The following is a 25,979-nucleotide window of genomic DNA, read 5'->3' on the forward strand; positions in this document are numbered from 1 at the left end:
ATGTAGGAGCATTGCAATGTACTAAAAGGGAGGTGTGGAAACCTACGACTTCTGAACTCTGAACATAGAAGAGCTAAAACTAAAAGGTAATAGAATGTCCCAGCCATGTCTGCATAGCAGCTAGGAGACTCTCTGGAAATAGCTTTGAGCATGAAAGCATCCTTTTAGCCTGCAACTTTTATTCTGTTTTATAAAAAGGCATGAAGGCTCTAAGAAAGTGCTGCTTTACACAACTTTCCTTTAGAATTCTTTACAGCACTTCACAATATTGATTTTTTTGTGACTACAACTAGTATAGTCCAGTGCCAGCTCTTCATAGCTTCAATGCACTGGCATCCAGAGAATGAGGTTAAAGATGATTTGTTCCATAGTGCTTTTTCAACTGAGTCATCCCGAATAAAAATGCTCAGCACCAAAAAGACAAATTCAACCTTACAAAAGAGCAAATGTTTGCAATGGAATATAGTGCCGTGCTCACTTATAATAGAAAATTGGACTTCTAGTGCCCACAAATATTCTAAAATGCTGCCAAAGCTGCATTCACATAGACACTTTAGTTTGTTAATATTAAATGAGCAAATCAACATTCCTTTTTATCAGACCTGAGGCTCCACAGCTAATGGAAAATTAGGAAAAGTGCTGCAAGAGACAAAATACATTGCCTCATTGCAGGCACAACCCTGCCTGTACTGACGGTGCGTTGACAGCCTTAAATCCTATTCTCTATATGAAGAGCTCTTCAAATTGCAGATAATAAGAAAGGAAGTTGATCTGCAAAATAGATCTTCATGGTCTATTCTGCAAACAAAACAACTATCGTACAATAGCCAACTTGCCCTTTAATTTCTTAGTAAATGGGTTTGATATACCAGAATATCAAATGCTTGGCCTTAAGTTGACTTTAGTAACGGTGAAGAAATGTACAATAAAAAACCTTTTTTCAGTTTTCTTATAATCAATTGTCCTTGCATGAAAGGTTTCCAGCAGCCTTTATACTTTGAGACTATTATGATTATAGAGATTCCAGAAAATATGATTTATACTTTAGCTGCATGGTATTGTGTGTGAGAAAGGGATAAATACTGCCAGTGTTGGAAGCTGTTTAATGTCCTTGTGTCCTTAGATGTCAGCAAAATGATCAGAGTGAAGGAATGCACAATGAAAATTGCCCATCTCTGATGATCCTACACTGCTGTTCTGCTCTTTTGTTGTCTTTTTATAGTTCAGTATGCTGCTGGGACCTTTGTGTGCTCTCTAACCCACCACTGATAGAGAAAAAGGCACAGATCATCCATCGATGCACTTGTCACCTACTCTGTATTCCTTGCCTCTGGGAAGACTGTAAAATCAAGTTTCTATTCCACTGTGACTAGAATTATTTTTTTTCCCTTCTGCCCAACTGACCTAGCTAGGCTTGGATGATAACGTGAAATTGTAATGCTTCTAGCAATATAAGAACTTAAGGTTGTAGGGCATCCCTTGGTTCAAAATATAAATGTAGTTGATAAAACTGGTAGAAAAACACAATCAAATGCCACAATAAAAGAGGAAACATGCATGCATTTGTTGCAAGTATAAAAAAAAAAACATTTAAAGTGGACCTGTACTTTATCTATTTAATAGGAAACATCTAGAAAGGATATTTGTGGCTAAGCAGTGCCTGGAAAAAAGCCACATTTTGGTTTAGATTCATCCAGTAAAATATAAGTGCTTCCTGATATGCTTGGGCACTCCTGTTTTTTGGTTTAATGGCTGTATGGCTCTATTTATTTTGGGGATCTGTGCTATCTCTCTATCTGCTTGATCATTACTTCACGGATTTGCAACCAGATCACAGGTCATTAAGGGGGGGGGAGGGGGGGGGGGGTGACATGAAAAAGCAAAGTCTTGCTCCTCTGCCAAGATGGAGTTCTACAACCAGAGAAACAGCATGTTACAAAGTAACTCGATCTAGGGGGCCTACAAGCAATAATAATGTCTAATTCTTATGCTTGACTTTTTTGCACATGGCTTTCTCAGTATAAATAAAATTGTTCTCAGTAATAAAAGTAAACTTAAACTTTGCTTAAAAAAACAACTAATACACGGGGAGGCCGTGTTCTGGGAAAATCCAAAACCCTAAACCCTCCCTCTTGGACGGCGTATGGAGAGATTTTGGATAAACCTAGATTGGTGCTTGTTTCAACAGGATTTAAATGGCTAAGTTGGCTGACGCTACTTGTAGGGGTACTCACAATGCAATAAAAAAACCTGACATGAGTTCTGATTATTCAAAAAAATGTAAAAGTTTAGACTATATGTAAATTCATAAACTTTAGTTTTAGCTACTTTGAGAACCGCTACAAGGCTACAAATAAAAAAAGAGCAGTGGTCTACAACATATATTTCATTGTTGTGACTGTTCTGGAAACTGTATAACTTTTACGCATCAATATAGCTGTTTTTCTTTTTTTGTTGAGGATTATTATTCACTATATATGAAAATCTACTTTTGCATCATTATATATTTATATATATATATATATATATATATATATATATTGTACATGATGCAGCAGGAGATTTTTTATTAGCCTAATTTAGTAGTTCAGAAGGAATTCATTGCGACGTCCTGTTGTTTTGCAGCTGTTCATGAAAAGGGAATTTATTTACAGCTGACTGAGCCAACCTCAAGAGGTATAAGAAGTGAATGCATCATACATGCTCACCAGGATACTTACTATAACTTTGGTAAATTGTTTCATGTTTCTTTTATATTATATCACCTAGAAATAAAATTGTTCTGAGATGTCTAGTACTAGTTAATAGGTCAGAGGTATATGCACATAACATGCCTGAATAATTCCACCACAGAACAGAAAATTCCACCACAATGTTACAATACAATCAAACAGATTTTTTTTTCAACATATTCAAGATGTGTGTGCTTGTGTGTGCAATACTAAATATCCTTTTTTTCTAGTTTGCAGGGCCAGAGATATCTAACTTAGAGCCCTGGGTAGCTGACATTTGTGTTCTGGTTTGCAGTTTTCCAGGGGTTTTAATTCTATCACTCCTCCTATTAGCTAAAAATGGAAAAATTCTTCTACATGCCATGTATGTATGTGCAGGTTTGGTAGTCGATTGGCAAACAGCTAATGAGCAATATTTCAGCTGCAAGAAATCTCCAATTTTCTATAAGAATGTTTGAACTTAAAACTGGTAAAACAGGTCATTTTTAGGCATCGGTGGTCAACTTATTGGATAACGGCGGCTTCAACTGCACCTTCAGAAATCGTAAAATTGAACTCAAAAGAGCCACATGGGCTTAGGGTTTATAGTTTAGCCCTTTCCCAACTTTCCAAATTGGCAAATATAACTTGTTTCAAATTTGATGCCCCGATGTTGAACAGAGGCTGCCATTAATAATCTACACAATGTAAACCAATACATAAAAAAGTCTAGTTATAGTGTTCTCTGTATCTGTATTCGTATCTTACCTTTAATATAAATGAACTTATAAAGTCTGTCTCTTAAGACTGCTAAATCAATGCTAGCTGCCTAATACCACACTACACAAAAAATACTGATGCTTCCATTAGGAATGAGATTTACTATCACACCAAAAACAATAAACTCAGAATAGGAGAAGAGACATGAAAATAATCAGTACAAAACCCCTATCCACCAAAACTTATCTAATGTGAAAATGCTAACACACAGGAGAATCTAAATATAAGCCATTACATGTTTGGCGTGCCAGCAAAAAAATCTTCTGTTTATGCTGAGGGAGTAGCAGAAATTGAAATAATCTCTACAGAATTATCACTAGTATTGAAATAATACAAACAAGAGCTGCTTAGGGGCGCCATCCTTTCTTATATTCTTGGCTACCAGATGCAGCTGAATAGCAGATGTCTACATGGCGCTAACCTTACTGTTTTCTTGTCTAAGCCTTCAGTCCCTTGTTGATTCTTGCCATTTAGGATCATCTGACAGCATGTAATAGTTTTTTTTGTCTTTCATTCTTTTGAGCTAAGTGACTGTCATTAATTTGCCAATCTGACTTTTTCAATTCTTCATCCATTTTTTACCTGCCAAAATGAAAAATGAAACGGCACTCTGAAATAGAGATTTTCCGTTATCATTGTCTCACATATAGTGAATGAAGCCATCCTGGGTCTCTGATAGTGTTTCTCTATCCCCTACTACATTTTCTTCCACTGAAACCAACCTAAACTATGCTGCTTAAGGGGCACACACTAAATACTTTTTACATGTTTGCTATCCAATTTTAATAGTAATAAAGCAATAGAGGATATTGTAAGAATATAAATTACCTTGCTATCATGCAGTTCTGGTAACTTTAGCCACACATATCATTTAACTGCCATGGGGCTCAGAAGTTCAGGGGGCATATTGTCTTGCCCCACAGTGATTTATGCAAGTGGCAATATGGATAATACATTTGTTTAAAATTAGTTCTAATATAGCTTTGGACTCTATGGGCTCTATTTATAAAACAGGGAACCTGACATACCCTTAAACTAATAAAGATATCAATAGAAAAGTAATTCAGCTACATCTAGGGACCAGTAAGTCACCACATATTTTTATTTGGTTATATACAGTTTAAATCCCTAAAATAAATTCTATATTTTTAAAAAAAAAATTGATGCCCAAGCTATCTGAGCTAATCAACAAGCCAGAATAGATGTATATAATGTTAAGTGTCTGACAGGTTTGGCCTTGGAATATGTACAGTCAGCTGAAGCTCACAATGCATTAAATGAAAAGTTTGAATATTGCATCTTCAGTGGCGCTGACTCGGGGCTTTGCTTTAGGAAAGAAATGAAAGGTGAAGAGTGTCGTCTGTAGACATGTTAAGTGTCTTCAAGCCCCTCTACAGCATGGAAGCAGCACAATCCATCTATCGTTCATCTGTACAGGTTCATTTAAAACACAATTTATATATTTTGTATTCAATATTAACACATCATGTTGCATGGTGGCTCAGTAGCTAGCAATCTGAGCTTGCAGCACTGGGATGTAAAGTTTAGAGCTTACATGTTCTTCCCCATATTTTGGTAGGGTAATTGGCTTCTCCCAAATTGACCTTATACATATGACTATGAAAGGGACAATTTATTGTGCGCTCCTTTAAGTCCCATGACTATGAACTCTAAAAGTGCTGCAGGAGATGCCAGTGCTTTATAAATGCATAACAGTTTAGTATATACAGTATTTTTTATGTGCATATGTTGTAACTTGGAGCTTTTACAAGACTTCATCCTTGTATTAAGGAATAATAAGTTAACCTGTTGCTTTAGGTTGCAGGGGTAAAGTAGAAGTTCACGTTAAAGCCCAACTCAACCTAACTAACCGTAAAAGTTCCCGGATTATCCAGCTTGCACAGGGACAGATAAGGCTAGGCGGCAGCAACAATGGCTGCAATGTTTTCACTCCCAGTAAAAGAAATGCATGCCTGTGCACTGAATGACTAAAGAAAGTAGTGGTGATTGGACTTGGAATTGTACTTGTAAGCTGAGAAGAGCTATTCTTATGATAATACATGCAGAGCACAGGCAGGTGGTTCACTGAACAGAAAGAAGGAATAGAGGAAAATAGATGGAGCAATGTGAGGTTGGGTTACTTTGTGTATATAAGTGTTAGGAGGTGGTAAGTTGAATTAAGAATTAATAAACTAAATGGAAAAATGGGAATATATTGCAGCTAGCTTTTCTGTCTTGCCCTTTCAGTTACCAGATGTGATAGCTGCATTAGTTTCTTTTTTTTCCTATTATCACCTGGTGGTTTACATGTGGCCAGGGAAAATGCATACTGCTATTACGCTGTAAAAGGGTTATCTGTTGGATATCAAAGTTGTGAATGATCTTTGGCCGCATATTGACTTTGAGTCACACTTATCTGGTGGACACTACCATCCTAAATGGAACTCTTTAAAGAGTGGATGTACCATTCATTCAGTTCTGCTTTACCTCCATCTTTAATTCTAGAAATAGAAATAACCATGTAAGAGTCACACCAATTGTGTCTGGAACAATGAAGCTTTGTCATCTTTAATATTAGCTTATGTATTTGCCTGGGGTAAGGATGATCCTATTTCCAGCTTTTGCACCAAATACCACCTCAAGGGAATGGTCCAGCGAGAAGCTTCTGTGTAGGGCAATATACCCTTTTAGAGGCAATCTATAAACAACAAGTCAAATAACAAGAACTAATACGCTAACAGCATTGAGCAAGGTCTATTTAATAATCTGCATCACAAAAAAACTTGTAGTATTTAATTTTGAAGAATGAATTATCCAAATTTACTGGAGAATCAAGAAGCTAATTGTTTTATTGCGATTACATTTTCCTACCTTTACAACATTTCTGGGTCTAAACTTTTGACCTACAAATATGCTTCTGCACTTACAGTGTAAAATCTCTATTACATGATTTTCTATCAAACGCAGAAAAGTGAAGCTTGAATACTGTTACCTGCCAGTAGGCAAGGATTTACTTAATCTTTGATTTTTCTTACTGCAATAACCCAACTTTGAACTTTCTGAAAAAGACCTTTTAGCTTTTAGTATGTAAAAAAAGAACAGCCCCTAGTCTTGGGAATCATAAAGTATTACCTGTAAAACATGTAAAAATCCATATTACGTTTACTATAAAAAAAACATAATTCAAATATTTAACCAAATAAATGATATAGAAGGTATATAAACAAATTTGTTCAAATAAAAACATTTAATAGGGAATATTCTACCCATTGATCGTTGATTGATACTTGGTAAGAAAGCGATTGGAACTCCTCCTTGCTTATGATCAGTCAGCTCTTCAATTCACTCCAGATCCAATTATTTTATTGGATAGCATTTTTTAACATCCAATCATTTTACTGATATTGATTTGGGTGTACTAGGTTTCACTCTCTAACCATCTCCTCTTCATCCTAGTATAAATGCTAAATAAATCTACAAATTTCCCATAAACTTCTGCCTTTGCACAGCACAGTCACTTTTATATGAACCTATTAGGGACAATGTCCTTCTAGCAGTAAAACCAAAAATTATGGGAAAGGGGTCCCCAGTACAGGAAGAATGGAAGCAATCATAACTTGACAGAGGTTCTAATGTGGTATAGTGTTACAGAGACAGGAAGTAAAACGAAAATACTCCAGTGGGTATATAAACAGCAGAAGAAAGCTTAACCAAGATTATAAATGCTTGCACTTTATTGGTGCAAAAAAAAAGGTTCTGTCTGGATCTGAAAAAAAATGGAACTATAGTTCTTTTTACAAGAAAGTATCTTGTTGTTATTTTTGTGGTGTACATGAGCTGTGGTTATCCGCGGCAGAACAACATATCTGCTGCAGTCACACTGTACTTATTTCTAGAATTTATGAAGCTTATCACTAGCCTCTCTTCCATCAGTCTTTTATAGACATCAGTGGAATAACGTTGTAATATGTTATTTATAATGATATTTGAGAAGCATTTGCATGATATAAAATACATCCAGAAAAAAAGAGATTACAGGATTAATTGAGTTATAATTAGCTAAGCTTTAAAAGACACAAATGGCAAATAAATGCATCTGTGATTTCTTTAAGGGCACCTTGCAAATGAAAACCTGTGATTGATTTGTTTGTCAAAATACTGCTGAGGAGCGCACAGGAGAGATCATATAATGGCTTATGCAGAAATAGATTTGCTATATTTAGGTCACTTTCAAAGAAGGTTACAGAATTCTGAGGCATTAGCGATACAAAAGCTCCATATCCCGCTGTCAATTCACCATGCCTCACTCATGTGCGCCCTGTATTTCAGGTATGCCATGAATACTAGACACAAGTGGTGATACATTATTAATTACCTTATATATTTATTACAATACATGATATCCCTCCTGGCAGGACAGACATTTTCAGAATGTTTTGCAAGGGAGGTATCAAACTGAATTGAAAATGGACCTGTCAGCCAGAATAGTAAAGTGTATGTATATTCCAAAGTTTTTTCTTGCAAAGGGATTAGAACCTCTGTCTAGTTTGCAATGTTTTGCCTTTTTTAGGTTGACTCACCATCTCCATTGCTCCTACTAACCACTACCAAAACAGAAGGTAAATACTAAGTATACAGGTGTTTACAAAGCAATAGATAATCATCAAGAGTTTGGACACCTGATCTGGTGACAGCTGTCTGATGAGATTTCAGTGCTTTGAAGTCCATTTACTTCTAAAGTTTTTATTCTAAAGAAAAATCTGAGAACCTTTATCAAGTTCCGTCAGCATGTTACACACATGGTAATCTTTACACTAACTTATAGGACAGTTAGGACCATTTCAGACCTGCCAATGACTGCAGCGCTTTGCCACAGGCTTAACCTGCAATCGCAATGGTTTCCATTCAAGTGAATAGAAGCAGTCAGGAACCACTTTGTGCATGTGTTTGAACATGACTGTGGTTGATCCCAGTATGGATCCCGAAATCAACAATTCTTTTTTTGCCATGCAGCTACTTTTCCTTCTCCCTGGGCGAACAACCACATTGCAGTTGTGCACCAATGCATTTACCTGCAGTGTGGTTTGCCAGTCGTGGTGCACAGCTTTGGAATACATAAGTCGTGTTGTGTGTATGAATGATTGAACAAATCCTTTTAAGGGATCCCATCTTTCCTTGGCAAAAAATTTACTCATGTATACCAGTCCTTTGCGTGATTAAATTCCATTTTTTAGGGCTCATCCCTCTCCCCCTTACAGTGTGGTGTCCAAAAAAAGCACAGGCGCCACCAAAAAGACAACTGAAGTCCACAAATGCGGACCCTTTCTGCTTACAATGTAACTCTTGTAACTTGTGGATAAAATCATTAATTATACTGGCCATTGTATTCTCAGCTATAGAAAGCATACATCAGTGAATGCATAGCAAATTCACAAAGGTGATGATCATTTAGCAGATTTTCAAAGCACTACCTACAAAACTATTTCATTATATTGCTCAGCTAGTAAGGTCTTCCTATACTGATCCTCTTCTGTGAGCTGGAACGTAACAGATCCTGACTGATTTTCCAACATTAATCAGAATTAACAGTGTACTGATATTTATAGGGGGTTGAAGCCCAGGTCCAAACAAAGCATTGTATTTAGATAGAAAGGGTAGATCCCAGCTCTCTGTTTTATAGCTATGTGTATTGCTATTAGAGAAATTGTAAATTGTGGTCAGTACAGTAAGGGGAAAGCAGCTGTGAATGCTGTGAACTGCGAAACGCGTCAAGGTGGTTATTAAATTGTTGAAGTTGAGAAGAACTTAGAAACTTCTATGGGAGCAATATGAATGTGTTATTCTCTCTTTCAAGCTTTCACAGCTATAGTTTATTCTACATTATATTACATTCATCCAGGGCACTGTGACATTGATTAAATTTTCATTGGGCCAAACTGAGAAATCTAATCTTAACAGAGATAAAAAACTAATGCTTGATTTAAACTGTAATCAAGCAAAACTGAAATATTAATTTAAGGTGCAGTTGGCTTCGGGATGTGAGGGTGATCTGGCTGCGACATCTGTCACCCCATTGACCACTAGGGTTGATTCGGCTGATCTGGCTGGCTAGGCGGGTGTCCCCTTCCTTCCTCACCACTCCATGTGCGTCCCTCCCAAAGCTCTGCGCTCGGTTGAAAAGGATGGCCTTCCCGGTAGAGAAGCACCGTTCTTTGGTCAGGGGTATACCTCCAAGCAAGATCCAAGGTGCAGTTGGCTTCTAAAGCCCATGACCAGAAAAACTGTTTTTGGATAGCAAGGAAAAGTTGCTATTTTTTTTTAATTATAATGTCTTAATTTCCTGATGATATCTACGCTCCTTATTTCCTGTGCCAGAAATATTCTAGTAAGATTATAAGTATGAATAACAGCCACATAGATGTTCCAACCTGAGTACTTAATGGGTACAAAGAAAAAGAGGCAGAGTGACAGTTGTAGATGGCAGTTTGCAGTTATCACAGTGCATCACAAAAAAAAAATGACCAGAGACCGTGCACTAAAAAAATTAGTGGAAATGTAATATAGAACTTATTTTTTAGGTAAAGTGTTTATGGTGGTATTGTCAAGTTTACTTATACATACAAATGTTGTTAATTTGGCCTGGTAATCAAAGCTTCAATAACCAGCGCCCATAAAGCAGTTATTGTGATAGTCGAAGGTAGTAGTAGAACCTACTTTTTTTAGGATAGACTTTTAAAATTCAATGCATTCATGACAGCCCTAGATAGCGAGAATTTACAATTTCGCTTGTAGTAAAGCCACATGTGCTTACTGTATTTGTGGTATCTAGACATATAATTAGACTGCTTTGATCAAAGGTCCTAATTGTCTACCTATTACTCATTTCCTTATTGTAAAACACACTTCATATACGGTGGTTGTTTGAAGTTCACAGTCTACACATTAGACTGTTATAAATGCTAAGTGTTCTGTGTGTATTTATTTCTTGGCAGTGTCCGCTATTAATCAAAACTAGCTTGGCCTATAACTTGTAAAACTTAGTTCCATAAATATTATATGAATGTTTGATGCCTTTGTAACCACTTGAACATATGAACTGTAATATGACTATAAGCACATTGGTCGGGGTCCTTAAAAAGTCAAACAAGCAATTTGATTTATGTCTCCAAACATTTTATGTGATTCCCCAGTTTAACAGACAATCAGCACATATTTACTGGAACCTGAAAATGCTTTGCTATGATTATGGTCCCAAGTAGAGCTATTAGGATAACCTTGGTTTAGTACAAGCCAACTGAGTTACTATGAAGAACAAAGTACAGTAAAACATATAATGTAAAATCCTAACTATGGCCAGGAAAACAATAGAATGGTGTGTTTAAATTCTTTATAAAAATATAGGTGGCTGTAGGTACACTTTAGGAACATGTTAATAAACATTATGGACCTAATAATCTGTGTTATTGATGGTATACCACCATTCCATACTATGTACAGAGTGTGATTTGGATTTCTAATATAGAGGAAGGCCTTCTGTTTGGTACTTCGATCTTTGCAATTCTTGAGAAGCACCGGATCTAGTTTTCTTCCTTTTTGCCTTTTGGCTTGTTTATCCAAAAGACCACAGTTGATTAATATATTTACTTGTTTATGTTTCTCCTGAAGAAGCTAATTAAGCGAAAAGTGTAGAGAAGCATAAAATTACTAAAAGAAACATAATTTGTTGGACTGAGAAGCATAAATTCCTGGACTGTGGTATACAGGGACAAATCATGTTATGATTGGTTAAGTAATTAACCTGACCCATGATTTCACTGTCATAGGATATTGAACATGATGGGAACTTGAAATATGTTTTTATAATTAAATGTACATTTGTTTGTTCTCATGTTGGAATAAATTTATAATTTTATCTTATTCTAGTTTGTAAGACTATTAGGTAATTTTAAATACACCTAGATCCCACTTATATCACTCTTTATCCTAAATATGACATAGGATGTGGTACTCTTTAGGACCTTTAAATATTATATATGTTTTAGCATGCAAACAGGAAAAATAATCTGACCACAACCACTATAATATTACACTTTTTTTGACAATTTTATTTGCCACCCAGGCAACTTAAGAATCACATGCTGTTTATGTGAATAACTATTTCATAAACTTCTATGTAAGAGTTCACCTTTTATCAGTTTGCTGTGTTTTCGGTAGAGTTGTCAGTGTTGTATGATAACTTCATCTACTATACACAGGAGTCCCATTACCTTTGAACACTTCGTAGAAAGAAGAAACATAAAAGTTCCATAGTGTTCCATATGATAAAAAAGGGAAAATGCACTGGTCAGATGTTGGTCGATGAAACATTTTCTGTACACCAAAGATGTCCTAATGTCATATGCCACAGATACTCTGATTTTCTAAAAGATTATTTTGTATTCCTATATCCTGTAAGCTTTGGTTTGATGACTACCTTATTGCAAGAAGACTTGCCGAGCAGAACTTCTATCTAGCTGCAATGCAGGCGTGATTCATCTGCAATCAAATACACTGAGTCTACAGTGACTCACAGATCCTTTGTCCATTTCTGTTTAAATAGGCTTCCTGGTGAGAAATCACAACATAAAGTTGAGCAAGAGTTCCCGTGGTGTTGATATTTTGGATGAAAGGTTTGTTATAATTGATAGCGAGTCCTATCAAACCCTGTTGTTATTCCATCAATAAATCCACTCACTTCAGCTTTTAAATGTAAGGAAAAATAATGAATAAAATAAAGTACACTAAAAGGTTTTTTTTTAGGCGCTCTTACCCTGTAGGGATACTTTGACGCAAAATATAGTAAGTGTTTTTTAAGTTCAGAGCCAGAGTGTTATTTTAATATATTTCTCCTTTATATTTGTATAGGGTAAAAAGAGAAGCCAAAGACAACATTATGAGTCCATTATTCATTAAAGAAAATATATAGCCTGTGTTTCAACAACATTCTGACTATAACATATAAACTTATGGTCTGGCCCCTTCCAGAATAAGCATGTTTATTTTTCCTACTATTTAGTTAGGCTTGTGAAATTCACACAGCCTTCAAAATAGATTGCTGGACAAAGAGGTGACAATATGGAAAGATGGGGACAGCAGTGGGAATTAGGGAAACCAGGGACTGATATATTGCTTCAAGGCAAAAAACATAGGAACGTGTACAAGTTCAGAAATATACCTCCTGACCCAGACATCCAGGGAGCACCTAACAATTATTCTGAATTCACAACTGCTGTATTGAAATCCTAATAAGTGTTGACAACTCTGTCTGTGGTCTCCAGACTACAGAACAACTCCTTCTCTTCTAAGATTTATGACTCCTTGTTGTTCTGTGGTCTAATGTTTGAGGAATATAGAAAAGTTGATAACACAACTTCACTACATCAAAGACCCTGGGTCTGATTTAATAAAGCTTTTGAGAAGATAGACTATCATAGCCTGGGTGATCAAGCAAACCTTGAATGTATATTGTACAGGATTGAAAACATTTGCCAACTAATAGCAAATTATTTTTATTAAATTTATTCCAGGTTTGCTGGATCACCCAGGTTCTCCTATGATAGCCTATCTTCTCCAGTCTTGGAGAGCTTTAATAAATCAGGCCTATTGTGTTGTTCATTACCAAAACATGTGGTGTAGTGGTGTTATTTTTTTATTATTGTTTTAATTCACACCAGCACCGGGGTCAAGTGATCCTGTGCAGCTTTTGGTGACCGGCATCTTGGGAGCTGCTCAGTCATTTGCACCACAGCTTCTTAAAGAACCGGTATCTACAGATTTGACAGTGGTGAGCAGTACTGAACCACTCACTTCTACCCATATTCATTCTCTAGGGGGCTACCGCAGTTCTGGTATTGGCATGAGGAAGCAGTAACCACACTACCAATATGAACGTAGCCTAATTAACAAGTAAACCTTTTGTTGCTCAAATATGTTTATTTGACCATCATTTTTTTTTCTATTTTTAAATCCTGTAGATTGAAAGAAATTGGATGGGTTGGACAATGTTTGGTCATTTACAATATGGGTATATTATCACCTATCATTGAACATTCATTCACAGTAAAGAAAATCACATCAAAACTGGCAATCAGTTATTTGCAGCTGGAGATTTTTGTCCAATTCCAATTTTTATTGGAATATTGATTGCAAAAACAAAAATCAGGGAATACATTCCAGATATAGAAAGAGAAAAATATACTCAATTTTTTTCTAGCTACATCTAAAAACTCCTTTAAAAAGAAGGAGCCTCAACTAAAGATTCCCATAAACATAATAGGAGTTATCTGTAATTAAATCATCTAACAGCTAAACAATCTGTTCCTATTCCTATGTGTAAGCGAGTGTGAGACTGGCTCTAGATGTGCTCTTTCCTATGACAATAACATATTAAGCTATCAGTTTAGAATTTTGCATCCATATGATAGTACTTAAAGTGGGGGAGGATTGAAATGGGTTTAATTGGCTTGTTCAACATTTGTGTGGAGCATAAAATCTTTCCATGCCAAAAATGTGTCTTCATGAATATGACTTTCCTGGCCCCACATTTACAATGTACTGAAATAGATGCACGCTGAACTGATTGTTGAACCTAACTAAACATAATGCAGTTTTGATGTGCCGCGATATAATTTGAGATATTTAATTTAAAATTAAATATCTCAAATTATTAATTCCCAATTACATTATCTTTAATTTCAAACAAAGGTGGGCTAAACACTTTTCTTCAACACAATCAAATCTAAAGTGAATCTAAAGGGAATTCAATAGTCGGTCAATCAGAACAGACCTTCTTTTTAGTTCAAATTGGTTGTGAACGCACTGAATGTGTTGGTAAATACTGTTTAAAAGCACACAAGTTGTTTCATGCACATGAACAATGGGATACATCTGACTAGAATTCTAACTGTATTCAGTTCGGGAAAAAAAATCAAAAGGGCAGAAACCCTTACACATTTGTACAGTGTATTGGGCTGGCATAAGTCAATTTGGATCACTGGAATGGTTCAATTTGGATCAGTCAGTTGAGTGCAAAATTTGCAGCAGAGCTCATATGTACTAGGACTAATGCCCCAGGATGCTACTAGGTATCATATTCTCAACTCTACAAGGTTAATTTACGGTAGTAGATGGCAAAAGGAATGTTCACTTAACAAATTAAGGCTAAAGATATTCTTCCAATGGCAAACATTTAATTTGCTTTCTCCGAGCACTAGCTGGGTACCCAAAATGAACCTAATTACGCACTAAGCTAAGTAAACATCCGCTGTGTGAAAGGAATGTTCTCCAATACCTTATAAAATCAATCCCCATGCGTGTGGGTTCTTTCTATTCTACAGTTAATCATTTCTGACAACTTTCCATTGTTTAGTTTATGTTTCTTGTGCAATGTCTCCATGGATGACAAGAAAACTTTTTATTGTCACTTAAGTTTGCCTGCAAATATTTTGGCACTGTAGAAATATGTCCCTGAATGTTTTTTATTTCTTGCATAGAGATAATGTTTGCAATATCTGGCAAGGAATTTTCAGATACCTCCTGAATGTCAGAAACATATTTCTGTGTACAAGACTTTTGCAAGTGGTATCCATTTGGGATCAGTCCATTTTATCCCAGTGAGTTTTTATCTGTAACCAAACTGCTGGCAGAACAGGGTGAGAGTTTTACTAAACTATACTGACTAAGTATAGCTAAACTAAACTGGGTATACCTACCTTTCCTCCAGTGGTGTGACATCTAGGAGCTTCCTTGTCAATGTTGACCTTCTACAAAGTGTGAAATCCTTCACCACCTTGACAGGCCAGCGCAGGAAGATGTAAGCTAATGTGCAGCTTGCTATATGTTGTACGATTGCGAGGAGGAAGGGAAGAAGTCTTTTTTGTAGATACATATGTCATTTAGGTAAAAATGTTTCCCGATATAATTTGTTTGTTTTCAGGTCATAGTTCTGCTGTAAATCATAGACTGTCTATTCCAGTCTCCCCAAACTTATCCAAGAAAATCCCATCAACTGAGCGAGGAAAAATTAGTACAAGGCCGTGGCAGTAGGCCTTGGTAAGCACTAAAGTGCCTCAGGAAATTTGTTGGTAGAGTTCCCCAAAATGTTGATTTATATGTATGCTCTCCTGAGACTTAAGGTTTTGTTTGTAGAGGAAGAAATAATTTGTTGGGATTTGCCCTAAAGGGCCCAAGTGCATCTAACTAGCAGTTCCCCACTTCAATTTGATCTTTGCCCAAATTGCCACTGCCCAGCACCTTCATTCTGCCACCTTCAAGCCACTGTCTAGCCTCTCTTGCCCAAAGAGCAACTGCTCTGGCTTCTAATCCATGAGCCCCTGCTTTACATATACATTCTAGTTCTATATATAATGTAGAGCTAAGGACTGTAAATCCCTTCAATGTATTTTACTGCTCCCTCTCTTTAAATATATATATCATTTTAGACAAAGACAGATGCGGTCTGATCTATTGTACAGCCTTAAGCAACATGTGAAAACACCAAGGCCTGGGTTATAGCTTATACAAGTAAACATACACATTTATGTTACAGCAGTATATACTATTTAACCACATCAATGACTGCAGAGATCTTGCTCACTTCCAATCTAACTGATAAGTTCTCCCTGTAGGTTTATGCTTTTGAATATCTGTAGCCTGTGATGTATATCCCTGTTACTTATAAAGATTCTGTTTTTCATTGTAAATAAGAGATCTGGAATGTATATTGGGGAGCTTTAGAAGTGGAAGGTAGGTTGAGTACTGAGCTAAAACAGAACTAAATCCCAGATTCAAAATTCTCTATAAAGTAGAGATTTTTGGTAGAAGTGATATGAAAAGTCTTTTTTAAAAATAATTAACCTGCTCCCCTAGCTTTTTGTCTTCTTCTTACAGTAATAGGCTTTGTTGGCAGGTGGTATAACAAATACACCTAGATACCAAGGAACTGCTATGTTCCTAGAAGTGTGAATAAACTGTAATAATCGGTAGTGATAATGGTGGATTTTGGGCAAGGGGCAAGATCCTGTACCTGTCATTAATGAAGGTGCAAAAATAAGGTGAGAGTGTTGTGATCATAGAAAATTACCTCCACCAACTAAGGTCAACGAGACCAAATTCAATGAAAAAGTGTATGACCAGTCAAATGGCCAAACGTTATTTTGTGTTTTGTAAAAGTAGGCCCCTATTTTTAATAGGCTGCCTAAAACATCAGGACGAGTGGATAAGTGCATGGGGAGCATATTATCTAATCCCAAAAACATTTTTTCAGGCACCCATTTTGAGTCATTTGCATGCATTTCCAATAAATACTTTCCAAGTCACTAACCTAAAAAAAAAGTCATACTGCAGTGGAACTGTTTACATGATTAAACCAGTGCAGAAGCCACCACCATCTACCAGCATGGACAGACAATTCATATCAAAAGAAGATGTCAGCAGTTGCTGCCCGTGCTTTTTTTTTCACTACAATTTTCCATAGTGATTGCTGAAGTTCCTATACAATTTAAGAGTAGATAAAAGTATGCATTTACCTAATGAGAGAAAATTGCATTCTTTCTAAAAGTTTACTTTTTATATTTATTTGCTATTTAAATAATATCTAGGAGATATTGGCACAGCTTACAGTGCTGCATGTGTAATTTATTGAGCAAAGGACATGCTGTATAAATTCATAGCTAAAAATAGGAGAAATTATGTTATATAGTATGCTGACCTACATACTGCATCTTCTAATGTAAGAAGGCATGTGGGAGTGGACAGTTGACAGTAATGACTACTGCTATTATATTAAAGTATATAGAATGCAATGTTCAGATAAATGTATGTCTGTCTATCTATTTATCTATCTACTATACATTTATGTACCGTAATGTTTTTTTTTTATAAACATTAGGTTATGTATGCATATACTCTGGGTGATATCACAGATGGTGATGGACCAGGGCATTTACAAGGCACCCCCAGTGCTTATAAATGCTTGGTATATTCAAATACCACAATAGCATAAGAGGTAAGCACCCTTAGGTTCTGGCATGTATGTAAGCTATGAGTTACTTATCATAATGGTCATTGTGGTCAGCAGTATGGTTTTTTCATTGCTGAAAATATTTATTATAGCTTTAGTGAATTGAGCCTTAGAGAACTTCTAGAGCACCCTTCCTCTGCCTGAGATTTAGGGGCACTCGAAGGAGCAGGTCATATTTTTTTTTTTAGAGTTGATTATTGGCTCATCCTTTTCTGTCTTCAATATCCACCAACTGGTTTTTGAAGCCCAACTTGGGGCTTCTTTTTTGTTTTATTTGAGCCCCCAGCCTATGTTCCCAGCTGCAAAACTCACCTTATCTCTGAAGCTATACGTGGCATTATTATAAACCCCACAGGTTGTACCATAATGTTCTATGTGGAATGATGCCAAGCTGAAGAGCAGCCTGGGTTTGAATAATAGGAGAGCTCAATAACCATTATCTATGGAAGGCAGGTGATGACATACAAAGAGAATATGTTTTTGGCTAATTTTGATCAGGGTTTACAGTTAGTTGGTAGGAAACCAATTCCAATTATTCCAGTAATCTAGTTAGGACTAACAATTAGAAACAAGGTTTGATTGGAAACAAGAATGAGAAATACATATGAAAAAGATAAAGGAATCTTACACATAGTACATGTAGAATGATTGCTCCACGCCGCCTGTCCTCATTCGAGAAGATGTCACTGGGGAATTCATGAAGTGCTGCAAGAATAAAATGACACTGTCATTATAGTTCATATACCATTGCTGCTAACATCATAAAATAGCCTAAAATATTCTCCTACAAATGAGAGAAAAATAAAAAAATGCAGATTGGAAAAAAATGTGCAAAGCAAACAATCAATGACATCCAACATTGTAATCCTGAAATCCTGAATACTTACTAAGTGCTCTTGTTATGAGATAAGTAATCACTGCAACTGAACTTTTTAAGTACCATGCAAATCACCTTTGAAATGCCAGCACACCAAAATTTTGGTAGCAATCTTACCAGTGGACTCCTGGCCAGGATATTAATTACTGTGCCTAGCTTTAAAGGTCTGTCTTCCAGTCATGACCAGTGCGAGAGTGACTCAAATGCGAAAATAGTCAATTGAAACTACAGGTGGTGAACAAAGGTATAAACTTTTTGCAGACTTGTCCGTTGTAGCCCCTAAGGCATGTAAAAATGAAATATATGATTTAGCCAACTTGCATCAACTGATTTAGCCAACTTGCATCATAGCTGAAATATACGTTTTTAAATAGAGTATCCCTCAAGTGTAAGTGTTCAAAGGCATCTTTTCCAAATTTTGAATTTGCTTTTAAAGGAATTTGTAATTGATGAGTAAAGACTTTTGCATTTAAATAGCTATTTATAAAGCAAATGAATGTATTGGAATGGCAAACAGCACATAGCACTTGGTAAGAAAGGGTTGCATGTGCCCTAGTTTGCCTACAGTTGAAATGCACCTACTTAGAATATACTGCATTCAAGGAAAGGCCAGGCAATACAAAGCAGGTCACATGCACGATCTGAACTGCCATGAACATTGCTCAATGAAAGCTAAAGGGATTTGATGATGACCTGTGTTTCAGGTGTGTCCAGCACAGGAACCTAAAATGGGGTCAATACCAAGCTATCAGGACACAAAACAAAAGCAAGAATTGCAGTTACCTCAATGTAAGGTAAAGCAGAACAGTGATAATCACTGAGTTATCTTTGTTGTGATGGAATAACAGTAACTGGGAAATGTTCTCCAACTTGCTCAGTTGATGTAACCATTGATGGTTGGCAAATGCCAATATACCTATTCTAAATAAACTGCAATGAAAATCAAAATTTCCTCCCTATTAAATAGATTTGACACACCATCATTACTTACGGAAACAGAATCCTTTGTACAAATAAGCACCTAAAATGTATAAACTAACTCATTTGAATTTTCTCTTGGAGCCCTCAGCATCCAGAAGTGTGACTCAATCAGCCCAATGTGAGGATAAGCTGAGAGTAGGAGAGAAGCTTCTAATTGCTAAGTAAATACACCAGGAAAACTCACAGAAAAATGGATTTCTGAAATGCTATCAAGTTTTAGGGATTTCCCTTATTTCCTCCCCAAGGTGGATGTCAGACAAAATAAAAATAAAAAATATACCAGTGTGATCCGAAACAGCAAAAATTAAACACAACGTTGGGTATAAACCTTACCAATTACAATTAAAACCAAACATATTGGCTAGAGTTTAGAATTTTTTTTGACTACTGGCAATCGAGAAAAGATCCCTGTTCCCTTCTCTCTCTTAATTTCCCATCTTCTACTCTCTATGGCCATTTTTCCTCCTTTTGTTACTTCTTCTCTTATCACACTTGCTCAGAAGATTCAGATTAGTATGTTGATGTAGTAACCTTTGTATTTGCCTTGTTTTGTTGCTGTAGCACATAGACATATGGTTATTTTTTATGTTTGTTTTAATAATAAAAGTTGAATAAGTAAAAAAAGTTTAGTTTAGTTTTCAAGATGATATTTAGAAAACAAAATCAACTGTACACAATAGCTTCTCTAGATTATCCAAAACTGAACAGAGGTTAAGTTGGGGTTGTGTTTGAAAGCAAAGCCCAAGTCTACTTTTGAGTGAAATGTATAAACAGGTACACGATTCTACAAATATTTATCTGTAACTCATATAAAGTTTACAAAGACCTCAAATCATATTACCCAATATGTACACTAAATGTGCAGCATAACAAGCTATGGAAAATTAACTTGAAATGCAAAGTACATTCTCTGATGAGTAAACTGGACATCAGAGAAAGCTTCAAAGCCAACACACATAGCTGTTTTCAAAGATTCTTACGTGCCTGACTCATCTGGTGACATTAAAGCCAGCTGTTTATAAGCGGCTGTAACCACTGTTCCAGGCCAATGGTTGTTGAGGCAGGTTGAGGGATACAGAGTTTAGGCTGCAATGTCTTGGCAGGGGGCCACATGTGCCAGCAATCAACTGATTATGAAAGTGCATTTGTATTGTATATCAAAGAATGACTGACTCGGTTAAATCATCACTTCCACTTACCTGATCCAAGAATATATTTTTACAAATTGTCTTTTTGTTTACTGTACCTTTTGAGAAAAAAAAGCACTGCACCTTTTGTTTGCTTTGCACTTGGCTGGAAAATTGGGAAACTGAAACCTGCTTTAAGTGGTTTTAGACTGGCCGGACAAGCAGGTGGTGCCATCCAAAGTGGAGAACGATAAGAATAATAGATTGGGCCATCAATGAAGCAGCTAAGCCAGATGTCGGTATATAGCAGAGGACAGAAAAACAATTGTACAATAACTACGCAAAGACAAAACTGGGGTTCTTCTACCTATGCATCTTCTATCATACAGGTTCCATATCCAGGCACACAGATTTACCAGACTGTAAATTTAAACTTGTAATCTACATACTAGTTGGAATGGGAGTTGACTTAGAATGTATGTTTAAAGCAGACCTGCCCACTATTTTAAACTTTGTGCTTAATGGCAGATACTGTACATCAAAGTGTATATTGTATGTATTACGTTAAACTATATGTTCCTATCATCTTATATGTTCAAAATGTACAAATACACCTTTTGCACAGTCATGTTGTCGGATGAAGAAGCCTTTTTGAACTGACTGTCTTAGAATTACAATTCAGCTATCTGAACAGAACGCCTATTATGTTATAAGCCATTTATTGTTGTGTTATCTGCATATATTTAATATGCTGTGAAGTGCCTCCCATATATAGTTTTGCTTTTATAACTTACTCATATGGTTTAATAAAGTCTGTATTTTAATATTGTATTGGTGTCCCCTGGTATATTCAAGAAAACCCTCATGGGTTATGGGTGTGTGTGTATACAAGTTCAAGTGCCAGTGATTGCCTATCAATGTTACTACCTCTCTGATCATGGTTTCTCATTGGTACTAAAGCTTTCCATTGTGCAAACTTGTGACTAAGGCTACATACACATGTCCAATGGATCTCGTCCGATAATCAGCTCAGGGCCAATATCGGATGAGAATCTGGCGTGCGTACAGCGGCCGTGGTCCATAGTCTAAATAACTGTCCTGGCAGGTCCACAGACGATGGACGACGAACAATCGTAATGGAACTGAGGGGGGAGAGCGTGCAGCGAGGTGCCGCTCCATCGTTCTCCCCCTCCCCTCTCCATAGAGCAGAACAGTGCTGTATGTACAGCACTCATTCATGCATCATGCAGTCCTTAGTCGCTGGAAAGGATCATGAAAGGTTCTTTCCATGGACAATTATTACACGTGTGTACCCAGCTTAGGACCTGCCCTGTATTTATTATACACCAATTCCTGGATGACACTGTCCCTATCTGTTGTCAATGTGTAGGTAGAGATGGTGCTATTGAACAGTGGTACATTGGTTGGGTATGCTCAGCTCTAGAAGGACAAAACCTAACGCCTATAGCTATGCACACATGCTATATGATTGTTGCACAAGAAAAATAATTGAGATCGTCCCAGGCGAAAATCTAGCATGTTTACTAATGTCCCCTGATGTCATTTTTCAATCGTCCTGGTAGATCAGTAAACAATTGAACAGGACGACCACTTTGCTATTCTATGGAGAAGGACGCAGCAGGTTGTCTCTTGCTCATCCTCCCCACTCCAAAGAACTAACTAAACAGCGTTGTGTGTATAATGCTTATTCAGATGTCACTGGACACGATCAGAAAAATTTGTCATCAGTAACAGAAATCTAACATATGTACATCTAAATCATATGTAAATCTAAATCAAGGTAGTCAATCTCCCAGCATTAAAGTTAAATCAGGATAAAAAGTGCACAGAATGAAATGTAATGGTTCTTCTCTCCATTTCCTATCCTTCCGCCATTCCTTTCCTCTAAAAATGAGGATCTTCCAGGAGCAATATATGATAAAAAAAAGTGAAGACCTCAAGTGCTTATCGAATGCAACTTAATTTATCAAGAAATTTGCACTAATATGAATCTCCATTCCTGTAAACTCAAGACAAATTCATCTTTGAATTTCCTATTCTGTAATACTTTAATACTTTATTTTTAAAATGGTGTAGGCTCACAAATAACTTCAAAATGCATGTTTACAACAAAAAAACCTTGCAACTAATAGTAAATCCAATTCAGTAATCACACACTGTATCTCTGAACATTGGCTTCATTCATCCTAATTATGTGAACATTGGGCTTGCATAACACGACTGCAACTTGCCATGATCGCGTCACTTGAAAAGCCTCATAACTACCAAGCCTTACTCTTGGGGGTATTACATTATTGAAATAGAAAGTTAACACACAAGGAGGGCTTAAAGCAAGCTGTTAAAACAAAGTCTGAAACCTCTCTTACTCATTCTGACAGTCACCAGCTGTGATAGTGTCTGAATCATACAATATAATTAACTTTTCACAAGATGTGAAATTCTGTTCCTGCATGATGAAGATGCCCTTCACCTGTTACAACCACAACATAAAACAGCTGATCATAAAAAGACCCATTAAGTAAACAAATCTGCATTTTCATTGAGTTGAATTACCTGGAGACTTCCACCTGTGGGTATAAATAATTTATCTTTAAAGCATCTTCTAAAATACTTAAATTCAGTTCCCATATACACACACAACATGTAAGTAGGAGTGCAAAAATGCACATTAAATGGGATGTATAGTGTTTTTTCAGTAAATTTTATTTATCTGATTATTGTGTCTAGAATTCAAACATGACATGTAAAAATGGTAATTAAACATTAAATAAAGCATAAATAATATATTAATAAATCGGGTTAATGTAAAATAATGTACATGAATAGTCTAGTTTTTCCAATTCAGTCCAGTAAGAAAATGGTTTGCCTAAAAAAGCCCATTATTTATGAATAAAATAAAAAAATGTAATGCGTTTCAGTTTCAAAAGACTGTTATATGTAAGGATTTATTATAATTAGTAAACATGGTATAAAGTTTCAATTGAAAAATGTTACCCGGCATTATGATACAAGGTGTATCTGTAGTGTAGGGTGTTAGGTAACTATGTTAAGTAAAAAGAACCATTTAAATGTAAGTACATCTTCTATCTATCTATCTATCTATCTATCTATCTATCTATCTATCTATAGGGATCAGCGTCAAATGGTAGGCAGGCACAGAGGCAACTCCACATATCAACTTCACTTTAGGGCTCCCGCCCATATTTATAAAGCGAAACAGCTAAAAATAAATGGTCCTTCCTCGCTAACAAAAGTCCATAAATGAAAAATGTTCTTCTCTATGAAAGCTAATTCACTTTGATGAGTTATCATGGTGCAAATTCCTTTGCAAAATATACCCAAGGATATAATAAAAAAAATATTGTATAGCTGCGGTCAACTCCTAAAAAAGTTAAGTGAATTATCCCTTGCTAAGTGAGCAGCCTAAAATCCTTGATTAAATTAACTTACATTGAATAAAAAGCAGAAGCTGCAAAATAAACCAAAAATATGTATGTACAAAATTTCAGTGTCTGTTTAAAAAAGCTGACATTCACTGAAAAGTTATCTGTTGGAGAATCATTTGCTGCCATTGGAACAAATGGACCTGGAAGGTGAATTTTTTAGTCATTGCCAGATTCACTCCTTTGTAAATAGACCCCTATGTATCATTTTTTAAACAACCCATTACATTTCTTTTATATCTTTAAGTAATAAATATAAAACAAATATATAAACTCCCTTTAAAGAAGCCATATCCTACACTTTCTGTAGACTTTATTTTGGTTTAATAGCTTTTTTTATACCCTAGGAGGATCTAATTTGAGTATCATGTTAACATAGGAGAAATGTCTTTCTGAAAATAAATCACTGTCATTGTTGTGTGGTTTATAATATTCTTAATCTCTAATAGAAAAGAATCTAGCGCTGGAAGGTTGACCTGTTTTTCCATTAACCTACAGCCAGCCTGCAAAGTGTAAAGCTGAACTGGTTAACATTGATCTTTCATGCTCCAAAAAGGACACTGCGTATCCTTCCCCCTATCAATCAGGCCAGGAGAATAATACCTACTAGTCTCCCAGCACACGTATCTCCATATGTTCTCTATGTTGTACTCAATGATGACGAACGTTCAACGGATGACAATGACATCACTGTTTCCATGGGAACACCAGCGGCAGAACAAAGGACATTTCTAGTGGAGAAGTGCCTGGGTATACGTCTATTTAGCAAAAATGTGTATGTTCTGATTGATGGAAGAATAAATAAATATCCTATTTTTGTAAACTAATAAATCAGTCAATGCATTAGGTATATCATGCCAAAACTTTAATTGGAATGAAAGGCATAAAGTGTAATAATAATATTTTATATATAAAGTTATTCTTCCATATATTATAAAATGTAAACACGCAGATGTGGAAAGGTATCTTAGACTGCCAACCCCAATGGTAAATTTATTCAGTTCACTTAGCAAACAGAACAAAGGATATTTCACATAGCTTAGTAAGTGAGGTTAAGCTCTGCCAATCAGCCATGTACAAAAAAAATCCATTTTTTTCTAATTTTTCCTGCATTTCATTGGGTGTTCTTTGCAATCTGATAAGGTGATGGATAAATATGAAATTAACTTTATCTATTACCTAACTTTACCTATTAACCCCCCTAGCGGTTCATTTCTTTCCGGTTTTATATGTCTAAAAGCAGTACATTGTTTTTCATGAAAATTTATTTTTCCGTATATTAAAATAGTATCAGTATAATAAAATTTGAAACACAAAATCATGTAAAAACAATACATTGAATAAATTAAAAAATCTATATATTTAAAAAAATACATATTATACTCATACTAATATATATACTATAAAATAAATGTTCTTGAAAACAATGTACTGCTTTTACACATATAAATCCAATGTATTGCAATCAATACAGTTATTTTGTATTGAATGCAATACAAATGGATTTTGAATTTCCCACCCGGACCCACTGGCAACGTACACACGCACCAACGTCACCATGAACTCCCCGGTGACTCATCGGGTGCAGAAGCCGGCCGGAGGAAGAAGGAAGAGGACAGAGATCGCGGAGATGGACGACGCGGGACACTGGCGGATGAGGTAAGTGCTGTTCACTAACCTTCCCATGGGTTTATCTACCCTGAGTGTGACTCAGTGTTACCGCTTTCAGCAACTTTTTTCTACCCCAAGTCACACTCGGGGTTACCGCTACGGAGGTTAAGTGAACAACTATCTCAGTATATAGCAGTAATCTTCAGTCTTCTCCTAACTACACAATTCCCATAAGGAAAGGGGCCTTCCAAGTTGATCACTTTCTCAACCAATGTTCCTCCAAAGTTTGCTAGGCATTCTTTGAGCACTGAACAATTTGTGTCAGTTTAACTGATTCCAATTAACATAATTAACATTAACATAGGAGGG

The 25,979-nt window shown here is 36.1% G+C and overlaps 1 protein-coding gene across 1 annotated transcript in view; it reads right to left on the reverse strand.

The window, feature by feature from the left end:
- SLC24A3 (solute carrier family 24 member 3) overlaps positions 1-25,979 on the reverse strand; it is a 215,611-nt gene that overhangs the window by 63,677 nt on the left and 125,955 nt on the right. The window contains exon 3 of the mRNA XM_072409413.1: positions 18,179-18,255. Within this exon, the coding sequence (XP_072265514.1) occupies positions 18,179-18,255 (77 nt within the window). The remainder of the gene's footprint in view (positions 1-18,178; positions 18,256-25,979) is intronic.

Source organism: Pyxicephalus adspersus, chromosome 4, assembly GCF_032062135.1.
Source record: "Pyxicephalus adspersus chromosome 4, UCB_Pads_2.0, whole genome shotgun sequence".
Taxonomy (NCBI): domain Eukaryota; kingdom Metazoa; phylum Chordata; class Amphibia; order Anura; family Pyxicephalidae; genus Pyxicephalus; species Pyxicephalus adspersus.